General features: G+C 34.5%; 1 protein-coding gene across 2 annotated transcripts in view; it reads right to left on the bottom strand.

Annotated features, from left to right (window-relative positions):
- Positions 1-9,052: 9,052 nt before the first annotated feature.
- LOC149069930 (protein cycle-like) overlaps positions 9,053-18,209 on the bottom strand; it is a 93,306-nt gene continuing 84,149 nt past the window's right edge. For both annotated transcript variants that reach the window (XM_089250259.1, XM_089250258.1), the window contains exons 12-13: positions 12,156-12,254; positions 9,053-10,165 (exon numbers count right to left, since the gene is read on the bottom strand). In XM_089250259.1, coding sequence (XP_089106385.1) covers positions 12,175-12,254 — 80 coding nt within the window. In that variant the 3' untranslated portion in view covers positions 9,053-10,165; positions 12,156-12,174. The remainder of the gene's footprint in view (positions 10,166-12,155; positions 12,255-18,209) is intronic.

The raw sequence follows: 18,209 nt of genomic DNA, 5'->3' as shown, positions 1-18,209 counted from the left end.
CTACAAAAACCCGAAGAGACCATTAACGAAGTTCATTGGCATCTCGTAAATTTTGAATAAATTAGACGAATTATCAAAACCGGGTGAGATTTAAGTCACTTCCTATGACTGTCACACCACGGTGATCTTTACTCCAAGGCAGGGCTTCTCAAACCGTGCCGCGGTGCACCACCAACGTCTGTCAGGGGCGCCGCGGATCAACAAAGGTTATTTTTTGAAGAGATATTCTTTGTTAAACTGCCCCAGAGAGCCGCGGATAAGCGTTTATTAGAGTAAGGTGCGCCGCGGGTAGAAAAAGTTTGAGAAACACCCCCCCCACCCTGCTCCCGTGAATGGCCACTGTGGTGGACGAGTTATTATAGTGACGGAGCATTGTGACTCGCATTGCGAGGCCCTGAAACCGACCATGACCCCCCACTCTGTAGGGGATATAAGTTGGTCACGCAGAGGGTTTGGGCCATGGTGGAAGACCACCGAAAGACCACCAGCAGGCTAGAAGACAAAAAGTTGGTTACATGGGCAGGTGCATGCGCACGGGTGAGGAGTGCTGCTGCCCATGGATCCCTACGGAGGTGTAACCCCCCCCCCCCCAACCCACACTGTAAATATGCTTCTGTGTCTAAGGGTACGAACGTAATACGCACCGGTTTCCGACTTAGCGAGTCGGCACCGTTACGGATTGGTTAATGCTTGCCTTGATTTCAATGTTATCTATGAACAGATAGAATCCTCCTCAGCAAAGTTGAATAGTTTTTACGTTGAATTTCACTTCAAATTCCACTCAATTTGGTGCAATTTTATGAACACGTAAAATTTCAGCAGCTCTCAAAAAATTACCCGGACAAGGAATCAACACTATTTCGATTTTTAAAAAAGTATCGCACTTATACAGGGTGTTCTGTTAATGGACCGACAAACTCAGAGGGATGTTAGTATAGTCATCAAGGGGAACAAAAATTGCAATGGGACATGGTGAAAACGCAGGCAGGTTTCAACGTCACGCTGGAACAACAAAAAGAACAATAACTACAAAAAGATTTATTTGATTAATTACTGCAAGAGAGACATACTTCAAGTTAGGTTCATAACACATACACGCACGCATTCCAACATATAATAATTCGTTAGAAATTCCATCTATGAATATGAGCAAGGTGCATGTGCGGTTTAGAAGTGGTAGTAGTTTGAGAATCTCTGGCTTCAAGTGGATTCGAACTCATCCAGGCAACCCAAGTTTGGGTCACGACCCATAAGTTATGAACCCTTGGCTAAGATACAATTAAAGTTCCAGTTAACAATTTTTTTTTCTTCTTCACACGAGGCAACATTGAACATGACCAAGTTCGTTCCACAAAACGCACACAACAACAATCAATTCAAACAAAATGTTGAGCCTTTATTAGTCATAATTATAATTTTTCCTTTTGTTTTTTTTTCATGTATGATGTATGTAATAAGATGCTGTGTGAACTAAAACTAACAGCCACAGGGAAACAAAACATGAGCGCTCAGCACCTCCTCATACACACACACACACATACACACAACATGCCGTAAACAACATTCTCCCAACATAACACACACACACACACACACAAAAAAAGTAGAAAAAATTACTTTTTTCCTGATTGCACTCCCACGAAACCCAAAAAAAAATTCAGTCATGTCTGTCTGCTTATAATCGATTAATATCCATATATTAATTATAATTACAAAAGAAAGAAAGAACAGGGGAAAAAAATAACTGTGCTTGGCACATTCTATAATAGCGAAGGGGGGGGGGGACGAGAAAAAAAAAATCATATATAATTTATCGAAATAAAATTTCATATATTCTCCAACCATGACTCATTATACAATGACTTAAACGGATAATATATATATGTGTATAATATATATATCAATAACAGTTTTACAATATATACAAAAAAAGAGAGAAAGAAGCCTACACAATAATAATAATATATTAAAATCTCAAACACAACACAGTGAGTTTGGTGAATGTCATTCATGATGCGAAAGAACATCTTTTTTTTACATGAAATCGAGGAGGGGGAAATTTACATAATATATATATATATAAATACAAAAATTATATTACATGATGATTGAAAAAAAAGTATTTTGAACTGAAAATACATTAACGTGAATAAATGTACAGATTTGGTGCACCGGACGAATTTTGAGTTTGGCGTCCACCCGGCATCATATCTATGCATGAATGAAAAATGTTGATTAATTCTACGTAATGATAGTTTTTTTTAATTAAAAGAATGAATATGAAATTTCTTTTTTTAGGGATTTATTTTTTCATTATCATTCTATGTTTGTATGTATCTGAGCTGGGGCCTATTCTGAAATATTAATTTTCCTCAACCAGGGTAGTAAGAATTGGCCTAGCAAAATGGGCCTTCCTGTGCCTTAGAGTTAGATTGCATTAGCCATCAGAATCGCCCTTAGAGTTGTGTGCGTGTGCAACAGGTACAGTCGTGCCGGGCCTTGCGGTTTGTGGGGGAGCAGCACTTATGGTGATAGAAGTGAAAACTATATTAATATCGAGAAAGAGAAAGAATATATTTTTTGTAGTAAACAAGGTGTCTGAGGTTTAACTGATTTGACTCTGGAATTTTTATCAATTCTGTGATTATTTTTCTCATTGATTCTGTGATTATTTTTCTCATTGATTCTGTGATTATTTTTCTCATTGATTCTGTGATTATTTTTCTCATTGATTCTGTGATTATTTTTCTCATTGATTCTGTGATTATTTTTCTCATTGATTCTGTGATTATTTTTCTCATTGATTCTGTGATTATTTTTCTCATTGATTCTGTGATTATTTTTCTCATTGATTCTGTGATTATTTTTCTCATTGATTCTGTGATTATTTTTCTCATTGATTCTGTGATTATTTTTCTCATTGATTCTGTGATTATTTTTCTCATTGATTCTGTGATTATTTTTCTCATTGATTCTGTGATTATTTTTCTCATTGATTCTGTGATTATTTTTCTCATTGATTCTGTGATTATTTTTCTCATTAACTCTGAATTTTCATCAATTCTATGATTTTTTTTTTCTTTGATTAATTCTGAATTTTCATCAATTCTGTGATTATTTTTCTCATTAATTCTAAATTTTCATCAATTCTGGAATTTTTTCTCATTTGTTCTGAATTTTCATCAACTGTGCAATTACTTTTTTCCATTGATCCAGAACTTTCATCAATTCTGTGATTCTTTAATTCTGAATCTTCAACCAATTCTTGAATTTTTTCTTTGATTCTGAATTTTTATCAAATCTGGAAAAAAATTTTTTCATTAAGTCTGATTTTACATTGGTGCTGGAATTATATCTTTTAATTATATTTATAATTTTTAATTCATCAATTTTAAATTTTTCATTATTTCTCAAATCAATTACGCCCCAAATTTTTTAGTTTCGAAATAATTTCTTTCATCAATTTGAAATTTTCTTCAATTCTAAATTTTCATTGATTCAAGAATTTTATTTAATAATTGATGAATCCAATCGAACTCCAAGGCAAAAGGTTTAGAATTTTTTCCTTGAGGCCGATTTTTATCACTTCCATTGAGAAAATTAATATCATAGACGGCCAAAGAATCGCTCTTCAACCCTGTACCGTAAAATATCTAATCCCAACCCTGTTGGAGAGAATATGAAAGAGTACATCATAATAATGAAGTTATGAACAAACGAACTGATGAGCAAAACGTGAAATCTTATAGATAACATCTCAATAAATATTTCTCAAACAGAAAGGTACGATGATATGTTAGAATTACACCATGCAAAAGAAGGAAAGCATGGTAATGACATCATTGGGTGGTTTGCGACAAATATATTACACATTTAGAAAGCCACAATCACACAAGTAACAATGTTTCCGATCTAGAGGCACCACATTGATAATAATTAATTCGATATAATGGTAAAACAAAACTTTTTTTTCAACACAATTGGGTTTTACTAACACCTGAGATGCATGCGATTTAAAATACATTATGGGTGAAAGAGCTGTCAGGGGCATCATCGACAGTCCACACTTATATATAAGTACAAATACAACCATTCATTTGAACTAACAGCAACTCACATAAAACAAAGTGGAATCAATATTCCCATTGTTTTTTTCCCCTAGTATTACAAAATCGCTAATCTGGGTGGCAACGAATGATCTATTATGTTAACGAAAATTAAAAAATCCTACAATATACATATATATTCAGAAAACCCATCACACACAGTTATTTGACACACCACTGCCATCAAAGTTATTATCAAAAGCGAGACCATTGGAATATGGATGGCAAAACAGTGATTCGTATAACGGGCACCTCGATTTTATGAAATCTGCCGTGTAAATGAAACAAATATCTGTGGACTGTGATTTATGCTTCTTACAGATAACTGTCCGGACACCTGTGAGTAGTTTTGTTCTTAGAATGGCTTCAAACTTAATTTCAATGGTTCATTGTTTTGCATACTACTATAATGGAGAATAAGAGTACATTGCATTGTCATTATAGAATAGGAGTTTTTTCGTGGCCTGGTGGGCCGGCCATTTCAAAAATAAATACTTATCATTAAAATCAATTATAAATTGCATTACAATAAAATAATAGTATTTTCAGTATATTCTGTTTTGGGGGATGAGGACCAGGCCCCCCCCCCACACATCCTGGAGAGCGGTAAATTCCAGCACGGTATCCTCACAGTGGGCCTACCTGTTTACATTGTTTTCTATGGGTTTTGGAAAAATGCCTACCCTTCTAAATCTTTTTGAAGGGCTGCCGTTTAAGGGGAACAGAAGTGCTGCCATCTGTCTGCCAAATTCTGAAGTGAACGACTACGCAGGTTATTTTGGGGGGGGGGGGGTCTATCATGCTTGAATTTCAAACACTGTGGGTCTGATTGCTCTGTGTATGGAGAGGGTTTTACAGTGTTTAAGCTAGATAATTCCTTTCGCAAAAAAAGCGAAAAGGGGGGAAAAAGCTTTAGCAAAATGCTACAATGCTAATGATTGATGGTTGGGTGTCTACTAGTTTCGTACATCCTGTATGCATTTTTACCAAAGTGACTACTACTACTACTTTTGCATTTTGCAAAAAATGCAACCGCAGCTTAAACCCTGGGGTTTTATTTTTAATATGTGATGTTCGAATATAGTGGTGCTATGAAGTTGGAAAAGATCCAGAAGGCTGGAGTTTATGCACCAATGGTCTAAATTTAGGGTATACTTCAACCCTGTAGAATAAAAATGCAAAATCTAGTTGTCAAAGACTATACCAGCAGAAAAACACCTCAGAACAAAACTACTGACAATATACATACGTGTTTAGACAATTATCGGTATGTAATACATGTCAATGAAATTATCTAACTTTGCTAATCATTAGAAAAAAGTAATACATACAATAACAACCATGGTCGAAAAAATTTTACACTTTTATAAGTTGAAATACAACAAGAGCATGTTTGTTTCGGGGGAGCAAGCTTATACAAGGGAAAAAGTAACAGCGTTAATAATCAACGTAATGCTTGAAAGTATTTCCAACAGAATGGATATTTCGGTGATTTCAAATACAAATCATAATCTCGAATCGATATCGAATTGGCAGGATAGATTTTTATTTTTTTAATGAATATACCTATTACTCATTCTCACTACTATCTACTTATTCTCTTCTCTCGCCACATCACTGTATCCATTACGTATCATTTAATCTATATATGTACAAATGCAAGCGGTAATAAAAATATATGTAATTGTTCATACCGTCCCATTCATTTTTTTCCCCAAGTCAAAATATTTAATTTTTTTTTTATGAGAAACTAATTCGTTAACTAATTTGTTATTTGTGTACCACAAAAATATTTGGAAACATTGATTTGTTTTTTTAAGCTTGTTTGTATCAGAGTGCCGAAACTAGTACCAATTGAAATAGTTATGTTGATCATTATTTTCTTCTTTTTTGCGATATATATAAATATATATTTAATTTAGAAAAAAATTATTCAATAAATAGATTTTAAATGAATTGTTGAATATACACATATACAATGGAGGTAAATATCAATAGCCATGAGTAAAGCTCCAAATACGAGTTTACTTCTTTTTACTGATTGTATTGAACACAGAATTAAGAGTTTTTTTTCATGCACAAGTTTCGATTTTAATATAATTCTTTTTAACGTAAAGGAAAAAATAATTTTAGGCTTGATACATCGTATCAAAAATACAATTTTGAAGTAGCTCAAAGTCTTGATTACTATTATAAGTTCAAAACGAACAACCAATTACTACAGCTCCTATTATATCAAGTTAGTTAACAGAGGTTGCGCAATCACAGTTAAAACACTGTTCCCATCAACCAAAGACATAGAAATCTCCCGATAATGCCAAATGCTGAAAAAACACAGCCGTGTAGAGCATTTCTTAAATTAAAAATTACCGCAAATGCCTAACATGTGATATCAGTATTGTTAAAAGCTATTGGTAGAAACCGATAAGTTTTAGATAAGACAGGGCCTTGAGAAACAGTGAAAAAAAAGAAGGAAGAATCAGATGAGAAACACCATAAATTATGTAGTTTGGTTCCCTGGCGAAACAGGAATTTCATAACTCAGAATCAAGACTTATGAACACTAGAAATTTTTCTTGAAGAAATTCCAAAGAGTTAGTCTCATTAAGTTCGGACAGATTTAAGGTTAAACCCTTGTTCAGAGCCTTTGTACAATGTATTTGATAAAAGTGAAAAGTGATGACACTATCATGCATGGTATCCCAGAATTAAAGCAGAAATCAAAGTGTGAGCCATAGTAGATGACAGAGTGAAGCATACATATGGCTGTCAATTGTTATTCAGCAATACACAAGGCAAGTGCAAATGGGAATAGTCGAAATGCTTTGAAAGTACAGTGAGCATTTCACGCCATCTATAGGTTAATTGTATGGCATATTACTTGATAAATTATTCATTGTATCACATGGTTGTTTTGATTTCAGTTATGAAGTGAGTTACACCTTTTGTGGATGCAAATGCAGTTCCATCTTTAAAATCTGCTGCCTGATGATATCCAAAATGACAAGATTGAATTTACAGCTTAATTGTCCCACAGCCTCAAAGTAACTTTCACTGTACCTGTGATTTAGTTTTTCTGTGATTGTGATGTATCACTACTAACACCCATAAGCGGGTACAGGTTCTTCTCAAACGGGGAAGGGGGGGGGGCAGCAAATCACAGACAGCATTTATAATTAATAGTGGGAGAGGGGAATCTTACCTCCCATTCTCCTGTCTATGCTAATATTTTTTTAATAAATGAAGGGAGACAGTCGTCCCTTCCCCACTGCCCTGTATCTGTATGCACTTATGCTAACACTAACAGGAATGTTACAGTGCCGTAACTAGGATTTTTGTGAGGGAAGGGGAGCAAACATGATTTTGTCATGCCCTCCAATGTAAAATTTTATAAGATGTTTCCTGTTCCCCCCCGTAAAGTGTGTCCCGGGTGGTGGTTGTCCCGTCCTCTAGTTCTCGCCCTGATGTTGAATTATGTGATAAATCTGATGATTATGCATAATCACCAAGTTTTTGAATAATCACAACCATTTTAGTAAGTTTGATTTTGTTGATGTACTGTGAATTTATCACATTTACAAGTAATTATGCATAATTTCTCAATTCATGTTAATAAATATGACAAATCGTCAATGAATAAGTATGTATATATCTAAGTTTTTGATGATGAATTAGACGGTAATGTTGGTGAATATGAAGAAACCCAACATTACAAAATAATTGGTTGAATTTAAGTGACACATTTCTGCATGATTTTCTTATTTATCAAACATAGGCAGAGATACAGCACTAAAGATATATACGGGTGATCTATCTATATACATATATATCAGGACTGGACAAATCCCAGGCACCATGGCAACTAAAAAATTGGTATTGGAGCCTAAAAATTTTTTCGTGTAGTTACTAAATTGCAGGCCGAGAGCAGCACAAATTTATAGCAGCACATCTGCCACCATGAAAGAGGGTCATTATGCCCCCTGAAGAAGTTGAAAGAACCTTTTGGACCTTTCTTCTGGTAAATTTTTTTTGGAGCCTAAAAATTATTTCTGGCACCTAAATTTTTCCAGCCCTGATATATATATATATATATACTACTGCATTCAAAAAGTTCCGAATATTGTTTTATTATGGAAGAATGAATACACATTGAAGGAAACACCAAATGAATTCTAAGTAGTTACCCTGTGCAATTATGCATTTTTACCATTTTTCATACAAAGATGTAAATGTGGGTTGCAAGCCTTTTTGTTATATCCTTCAGTGCCTTGCTTGCTGCACTTCTTTGGAACCTGAGAATTATTGTCCCCTTAAGCAAAGTCTTTGTCATAGAAAAAGTCACACGGGGGCCAAGATCAGAGGAATAAGCTTGTTGTGGACAAATCAGAATGTGATTTTTCGACAATTTATCTGACATCAGGATGAACCCGTGAGAGGGCACATTATAGAGCGCCCATGACTTTGCCTTCCAAAAATCTGTTCGCGCGCATCTCATTGAATCATGCACATGTTTAAGAACTCACAGACCCCTTCTGGTGTCAGATTATCTGTCGAAAAATCACATTCTAATATTTTCACAACCAGCTTATTCCTCTGATCTTGGCCCCCCATATGGCTTTTTCCCATTTACCCTGATAAAGACTTTGCTTAAGGGTATAACGATTTTCAGGTTCTGCAGAAGTGCAGCGAGCAATGCACTGGAGGATGTGACGAAAAAGGCTTGCAATCCACATTTGCATCTTCGTATGAAAAATTGCAAAAATGCATAATTGCACAGGGTAGTTACTTCAAAGGAAGCACTAAATAAACAGGTCCTATCTGTATGCATTCTTCCGTAATAAGTACATACTTATACATACTCATTTTGAGAAATTGTGACCAGATCTCATTATGATGAGGTCACCTCTGCACTTGGGGCAATGCTGTGTAATTGACATCAGTATTTTGCGCCCTTCCTAGTACTTCAACTCTCTCTCCACCTATGTTATCAAAATTATCAACTTCATATGGTTCATATGGGGATTATTCATAACCGCTGGTAAAAGTGATAAATGCAGTGATAATTTTTCAAACTTACCAAGACGATTGGTGATTATGTGTGTAATCACCAATTTATTTCATTTACTGTAAGATTTATACTACACACTGATGCCTACTATGGCGCTGCACAACAGAAAAAATAGTACAATTCAAATCCTGCATCACTTTTAGGATACAATTTACATATTCAATTAAAGAAAAAAATTTTAAAAATTAAGATTAATACAATTCTTAAACAATACAAGTTGAAGAAAATGTTCAAAACTCACAAAATATCGATGACAAGTTTGAGTGAGGAAACAGTAAATTAAACTTGTAAGATTTTTTTTTTCTCGAAATGTTTGAAATTTATGTGGCGAAAAAGCTATGGTTATTTAGAATATGTGCTTCTCAAAAAAATCTGGATGCATATAAATATATGTATACATTCGTTATTATGTACAACGTATACTAATGTGTAGTATACAGCACAGGTCATGTGTATATGTGAACTTACAATTATGTACATCATGTATATAAGCATGTATTCTTAATTAAAAATAGCTTGTTGTACTGTATAAGCTGATCACAATGTTTATTTTGTACCAACGAAATTAAAAAATTTCGATACCCGAGTTACCAAGAAAAAAAAAATGAAAGAAACAATGGGGAAAAAATACTGGTATATGTGTTGTTACGCATTCAAATATCAACGAACATCAACAGAAAAAAGACAGGGTAACAAAAAAAAAAAAAAAAAATGTTTTACTCATTTGTGTGTCACACACACAAATTTTCCCATTACACCCACCGGTTCATAACAGATCCAAAGGTATCCATATATATATATATATTAGATTTCCATTGAAAGGGAAATCCATTGCTGAGACCATAGGCACAAACAAAAACACAAATGGAAACTGTCGTAAAAAATCATTTCTTTGGAAAACATCAACATGCAAGTCGAAAGTACATTAAACTCAATAAGTTCCCTGCATAAAAAGTTTTCAACTCAATAGCATTCACTCAATGTATTTGACCTGGAAAAAAAAAATTTTAAAGTTAGAATCAGGCACAAAACTAGTATAAAATGGCATAATAATACAGTGCATGTCACTTAATATGATCACATCAGGACTCTCAGGGTTTTTTGATAACAGATTGATAACTATATCCTTCTCCTACTTTTAACCAGATCATGGCCCTTGTCTCAATGAAGAGATAGAAGTAGGGGGAGGATCGAAGACAACCTGGGACATGCTAGAAGCTGTGCATGTATGTGTTGTGAACCTAATGTAAAGTTTTTCTGTGTAATGCTTGTTACAGTGCTGCCATCTGCTATCTATACTTCAAAACTATGAGTGAAGTGTAATGATTGAAATATTTGCACTGTTGTATGCCTGTTGCTCTATGTGGTGAGACTTTTTAATGGAGAGAGAGATCCACTCACATTCGCACCTCAAAGTTGAGAATCACAGAAAACCAACTTCAGCCGGCCACCATTGTGCAGCCGGTGTGATTTGAACCCAAGTCCTCATGTGATGAGAGTTTGTCACTATGACCACTTGACCACCACAGTAGATATAAATATATCCGAAAGAAATCCAGAAGCAAATACAATATATATATAACCATACGTCCCATTTAATCAAACAGGATGTATGAAAAGGGGGAACAAGTCAGTTTTTTCATATAACTGGTTACAAAATGTTCAATCATGATGTTTTATTTTTACACTGTTCTAAAACAAGATATTTTTGCATTTATTATTTAGCCATTAAAGGAAGTTTGAATGGAACTGTCTAATGAGCTTTATGAATTAAATTTTTTTTTTTTTCCAATATATGGTAGATCTATGCTCATAGAGTCCCATGGAATGGCTTTCAATCAAAGAACCATTAATCTGATCAACCGAAAGAAACTGACCAAGATCTGAAGCGTTTTTCTTTTCCCCACCTTGCATTTTATTCTTCTATGTGAAAACAGTGCCACATGTACATGGATTACAGCGGCTAACTACTGCCCAAGAATAGGGTATTGTGAACTGAGCACGGAAATGATTACAAACAAGAGAATGATACACCTTCTGCTTCCTACATAATCTTGCAGGTTGACAATGATAACTCATGGGGGAAAAAATAAGTGTGGTTATACCTTAGCTTTAAGATGAGGAAAAAACCTTCCAGGGGAAAAGAATTGATAACATAAACCGAAGTCCCAATAAATATAAACAATTTTTTCCCCCATATTGGTCTGTTCTGCACTTTGCAAAAGTGATAACACTACATAATTGGTAATATTATCAGTGATTCTAATAAAGAATCTGGTTTCTGACCAAAAGTTTTTGATAAGGCTGAAAAAATTGGAAGGCTTCTGGTAGATTGGAAGAATTGCCACCTTTGTTACAGGGTTATCAGCAAAAATCTGCTAGATCATTATTTCCCTGACCAAAAAATCAGAAATTCCTCTGACTTTTCCTGAACAAAGCGCTGAAAGAATGATTACTCAAAATCTTAACCTTGCAAATTTCTAAAAAAAAAGTTTTTTCAAGAAACAGTTTCCCTCTCACAATTTTTCCTTGACTTTTTATCGAATATTTGCATGTTTCCCTGACTTGTGTCAAACATTTTACATTTTCCTTGACCATTTTTTATTTCCCTGATTTTTCCACGTTGCAAGGATCCCTGTATTTCTTGTCATGAGTGGCATCGTGAGAAAAAAATCTTCAGCATAAACACTTCATTGGCACAATTTATTCCAGAAAAAAGTCAACTTCCCAAAATTTTCTAAAACTTGCATTCCACAGGAATTAAAGCATATGAGTCACTTTTACTTCCAATCTAGCCATTAGGTGCATCAGCCATCAAGAACCAGCATTAAACTACCTGATTAGGCTTTTGCATGTATAAAAAGAATGCAAAAAAACCCCATAATAATCAATAATCAACACAATTTTGATGATGACAATTTTCAAGGCAAACTTATATACAATATTGGTTATTTCACTGATTATACTGTAAAATAACTTACTCAGCAAAGCAATTGTTCGTCAGCATCTAGCATTTGGACTTTCGCCATTTTCTTCCACAGATGAAGATGGCGGTGTGGGTATTACCCTATTCAGATAACCTGAAGATAAAGAATTAAAAAACTAATTATTTAACAAGTGTTGCCAATTTCATGCATAAATACAGTCAAACTCTTTGTTCTAATGACATCCATGGGAACAGCAAAATTTGTCGTAATTGAGATTGAAGTTTTTGATATTCTGGTATGAAAATGTCATTCAATGCAGTCGAACCCATTACGGCACTTCCTTATGTTGTGAAAATCTCTGCTTAGCATCAATATTCCATTTCTAACAATTACATGGTTTAATAAAACTATGAGTTGGTATAGCACCAGAATTCTGTGAAGTAAATGGTGACGTTAATCTGGGTCCGACTGTACAATGCATGAGGTAATGATTTGAGCTTAATCAACAAATACAGTACAACCTCGATAAACCAAGTCTCTGTGGCAACGTTGCTCACACATGGCATAGAAACAAAGTCACACTTTCCCCTAGAGCAACCTTGAAAAGGTGGAGCAAAATATGTGTATGCGGTCCCAGTGTAGTTGGTTAGTCAGTTTGTTTTGAGTGATGTCTTTGTAAATAAAGCTGATCTGCTTTAATGTTATAATAATCATTTGCATCTCTTTCTTTAGGATTAACTCACCGTTACCAAAAAGTTAATTGAGGTGGGTTATTGTAACATGATGACCTAAGATCCCGCTGGTGTACTGGCTCAGGCCAGTTTGTTCGTTTAGTCTGGCAGTCGGGGGAAGGGAGGTCCCGATTTACACTTGTGTGTATGTGTGGATTTTAGGGTCCGCCAATATTCCCTTCATTTCCATTTTGGGGAAGTTTCTCAGATCGCTGGTGGAAGCTTGTGATTAGTCATCATACACATTATGTGGGAAAAATATCATACATTAAATATTGGCAATGTGTTTTTATATTAAAATGTCTAGAAATGTGTTATACATTAAATACTCCAGTGTAAATGTTTACCTTTACGAGAATAGTGGGTTGCAAATGATGGTTGGGTGGTTAATAACTGCATGAATTAATTCAATCTATACGAAAGTTTTTTAACAGCTGCCAAGGCTGATGCGAAGATGAATTTAGGAAAGGGAGAAAATTCAACTGCCCTTGCGGGGAATCAAACTTATATCCTCTCACTTGCCGAGTGAGCACCCTGCACCACAAAGGCAATGAATATCTCAATCTTTTCTTAGAGCTTGCGTGCACTGAACAGGACCGTACATGGGCAGTCGGACCTAATTCTGGCCAAAGCTTACAATTTCTGACACTGCCACCAGATGGCACATGAGCTCTGAGGAAAAATAGAGATATTTATTGTCTTTTTAGTCTAGTGGTCTATGGGACTCTCACTCCTCTGATAAGTGAGAGGACATGGGTTCGAATCCCTGCAAGGTCAGTTAAATTTTCTTTCCTGAATTCATCTTCGCATCATCCAGTTGTTAAAAAAAACTCTGTATGGATATATCACATAATGACATCATCCTTATATGATTCAATCTACAACAGGCTTAACTATGTTGTTGACTCTGGCCAAGTCATCAATGTTGATATTTTAGTTGTTGCCAGATTTTTGTTGTAAAGATTATTTAATATTATGTATGTGTATGCAAATCAGTGTTTTTCAGACTTCCTTTGAGGAATTATGCTAATTCTGTGGTGTTCTCTCTGTGATGATTGATCCCGGAGGTCCTACAAGACCAAGAGCACGCTTTAAATACTGGTCATGTGCTATAATCGCCCTCACTTTCCATTGTTTGTTTCAATCATGAAGTAACTCGAGGTAAAGTGCTTGGGCAGTTAATTACTTGTCAGGATGTTGTCTACTCAAAGATTTAGTTGATGTCGTAACTCCATCCCTCGCTGATTCTTTGGTGATGATCTCTCATTCATGCTTTGATATGGTGTGGCAGCCATCCTGCCGATTTCTTAAAGACTGGTGACTGTCTGGTCCATGACGCAGCAATGGAAGCTCCTAGAATACGTCCTCGCTGAAATACAGCTTCTATAATATGGATCTACCAAAAACCTCTCTGCTCTCCTCACTCAAGTCGAGTGCTTAACAAGGATGATCAATCATGACCCACATAAAGGTGTAGACTTCTTGCGATGTGATTTCTAGATATGGATAGGGCAAACTCCTCTAGTTATGTGGTTTAATACAGATGTTTGTTGATCATCAATTGCGTGAGCTCGAATCATTAAGCAAGATATTTCCCGATTTAAAACTTTAATTGTTGGATTGTTTATATTTTAATTGTTCAATAGAAATTTTAAATTACGGATTAATAATTTAATTAAAATAAATTTTGACAGTAATAAATGTTCAAAGTGGAAAAATTTGTATTTTGTCATTCCATATTGTCATCTATCTGCGATCTTATTGGGAATAATAAAAAAATAAATTGAGATTTCAACAAAATTGGTAGCATTATGAAAGATATGCAAATGATTATCAGTTTAGTCCTGAAATTAATTGAAGGGGGAAAAAAAAGTCAGATTTGACCAACTCTATGAAGTTTTTGTTTGGCTGAAGGAGTCTTGCAGGAGGAAGCGATGATTCTTGTTAAAAACAGCATGGTGACCAAGCCAAGGTTAGCAAGACAAATTTGAAAGGTGGCACTGGATTAGAAAGCAGAATATTTAATGTAAAAGTCATCCCAGGTCAAAATAAATTTGCCTCTACTGTATTGGCAGGCTGTTTTTTTTTTTTTTTAACATTTTCACACAGGGATTGTTTTTCTTTTTTGCTGAAGTGACTCTGAACTCACTTTTCGTGGTTGATAGAGGTTCTACTGTAATGCAGAAAAAAAGGTGTTCTACCTAAGCTTTGCCCAAAGATAAAGGAATAAATACATACGTATTACTGTAAAATTAAAAAAAGAAATATATCTATCAGATCCTACCAACAATTTATGGAAATATTTAAAAAAAAATTATTCAATTGAACAACTGGACATTAAAAAATACAGTATTCAGGGGTGGAAAATAAAAATTTGATTTTTGCAGCACTTTAAAATTTTGGCAATAAATAAAATACACAGTTTTCATATACCTATATGCAGTAGCGTACGCACGATTACTTTTTACTTAAAACACAGTGTTATCTTGCACCCCCAAGGCACAAAATACATAGAGAGTTCCTCTAGAAGAAATAATTTTTAAATCAAAAAAAATTTTGAGAGGCTTCATTGATATTCATATTTTTACATTCTCTACAATATCAACAAATGAGAGGCTTTTAACATAGAGACATTTTAACACATGGTATTTCAGATTTCAAAAATAATTTGAAAATGAGTGTTTCAGATTTAGCATGTAGACTTGGTATAATCACTAATTAAAAAAAAAAAAATCACTGCAGGAGAGACTTGAAACACTCATTAGAGAGAGAAAAGTAATTATTATTCTTGTTTTTGCCACGGATGCAAGTCTAAGTTGTGCTTTTGTTCTCTTCAGTTTCAAGCATTTTTGAACATTTGATCTTGCCTCTTTTACCAGAATTTACCCATTTCATATTTAAAATGATAAGTGTTTCCTTTTGAGTTCGCTCTTGCATTACCTCAATTTGATTCAACATACTTTGAGATAACTTCTTTTGCTGGGTCATTCATAGAATATTTATTAGAAATTCTGAGAAATTTAATGGAGTGATTAAAAACAATGGACTTAAATTGTTTTTAATTTAAACTGTAGAATTAAATTGTTTTTAATTTAAATTATAGAAATAAAAACTATAGAGTGATGATTAAACTATTAGAAATTTAATAGAATGATTCTATTTTCACAAAAAATTCAATCCCAGTACATCTGTTTTCCCTTCCTATTTTCCACTTATTTCCTGACCTTTTTCTCATTTCATTACTTTTCCGGGATTTCGTCACTTTTCTATAATCATAGACACCTTGACTTTACTGATGGCTTTTGCATCGCAACTTCTGATGGTGAAGACAGATTCGTCATTGTTGTTTTTTCAGTGCGATAATACGTTCTTTCATGAACTTTTCCATTCTGTTAAAGCAGGCATCTTCAACTCATTGCTCACGTGCACCCTGGTGCTTCCTGAAACACCTACAGTGCTCGATTTCATGCTCGTGAGAACTTGATCAGTGTTCCAATTAAACACCTTGTACAAATTACATTCAAGAACTTGAATCATCCTGATTGCATGCATTTGACTAGTTACAGGCTTGGGGGAAAATACAACACCAAAGGAGGTTTGCACATGAAAATGATTCTGTACAAGTTAATCCTTATGCCATTCAAAAAATCCTCAGTATCAAATACAGTGAAACCTCTCTTTCTCAAAACTCTATAGCTCAAAGAAGAAAAAAATTCCTGCATTTACTGTAATAAATCAATGCATTTTCACCTTCCGTCTCGGAGTATTTTTTAAAAAACTATCTCAAGGCAAAGTCACAATGCTATTAAAAATAAAATACAGAAATTTCTTTTTTTTCTCCAAAATATTTTTATCCACTTGGCTTTTTCCACTTTATCCACTTATGCTCAAGCATAGGTGCACAAAACTGATAAGCATATTGATCTTAACATTGAACAAAACAAATGGGCTGGGTCACAGACAAAACAAAGGCCATGGATTGTGATATCACCTGGATCAAATCTTGTGGTTCATTTGAATTACAACAATTCTCAGAACAATGCTGAAGATGAAATTTCAGAACATTGGGAAAAATAACAATTACTAAAAAGCACTCGAAACTCCAAATTTTATTTTTTGATTTTGTGGAAAAGGACAGTTTACTATAAACTTGAAGCACCTTGACTGATACCAAAATTATTACTGAATATATGGCTGACTTGTTTGACAAAAAAGCTGCCAAAGGAATTAGTATAAAATGACAGTACAGAATGCTGAACATGCTGTGAAAACGCAGCACCATTTTCTGGAGCAAACTGAGAAGACAGGATACAGATTATTTTAGCTCGTGCTAGTATAGATGACGCTGTGAAGGCTCAAAGAGAAAAAATATGCATCAATCTAAGCTTACAGATTATTTTAAATAAGGAACGAAAATAAAAATTCAACTGAACCAAAAACATTTGTACGTATTTTAGTGTATTTGCATATAAAAAGTCTCATAAAGAGGGCAACAGGCCCACAATGGTGCAAATATTCAATCATTGCACCTCACTCATAGTTCAAAAGCTAAATGGCAGCACAATAACCAGAATTACACACAAACAAACATGTACACATGGCACATTCCAACATGTACTAATTTGTTAGAGGTTCCATAGGGAAATATAAACAAGGTACATGTATGGTTTAGTAGTAGCATATTTGCACTCCTTTTAAGTGGTTCCCAACTTTGAGGTGCAAATGCAAGCCGATCTTCCCATTAAAAAGTCTCGCCGCACAGAGCAACAGGCCTACAACGATAAAATTTTCAAACATTACACTTCACTCAGTTTGAAAAATATGTCGTAGATGGCAGCACTATAACAAGCATTACACAGAAACAAGCTTCACATTAGGTTCACAACACGGACATGCACATTCCAACATGTAGCAATTTGTTAGAAATTCAGCAGAGGAATATGGACGAGGTACATGTGTACAAGATTCATTGAAAGACTGGTTATTTGTGGAGATGAAGATTACAAGGAAGAAAATTCATCACTGCCCCCACGGGAACTCGAGTTCCGGTCTCTTGCTTGCTGGACGAGTGCTCTACCATCTAAGCTATGGAAGCAGATAAAATATTTCAACCTTGGAGCGCGTATATATATATATGTGTGGTTTAGTAGTAGTGTATTTGCAGTGTAACTGAACATGAATTGTGTAACTTACCAAAAAAATTTAATTACTACGTTGTAAAATTCAGTATTTTAGTTTTTGTCAATTGAAAATCAAAATTTCTGCCATTTTTCATGTGCTTTTTCTTTCTTGTGCAAAAAAAACTATATCTTATATAAAAACTCTGTATTGCGAAATTTTTTTTTTTGGTCTTGTCAGTTTTTAGATAAAGAGGTCT

The sequence above is a fragment of the Pholcus phalangioides genome, unplaced genomic scaffold (assembly GCF_987345545.1).
Source record: "Pholcus phalangioides strain wild (caught in Gottingen) unplaced genomic scaffold, Ppha-v1.0 ptg000022l_1, whole genome shotgun sequence".
Lineage (NCBI taxonomy): Eukaryota > Metazoa > Arthropoda > Arachnida > Araneae > Pholcidae > Pholcus > Pholcus phalangioides.
This window is presented reverse-complemented; position numbering and strand designations above follow the sequence as displayed.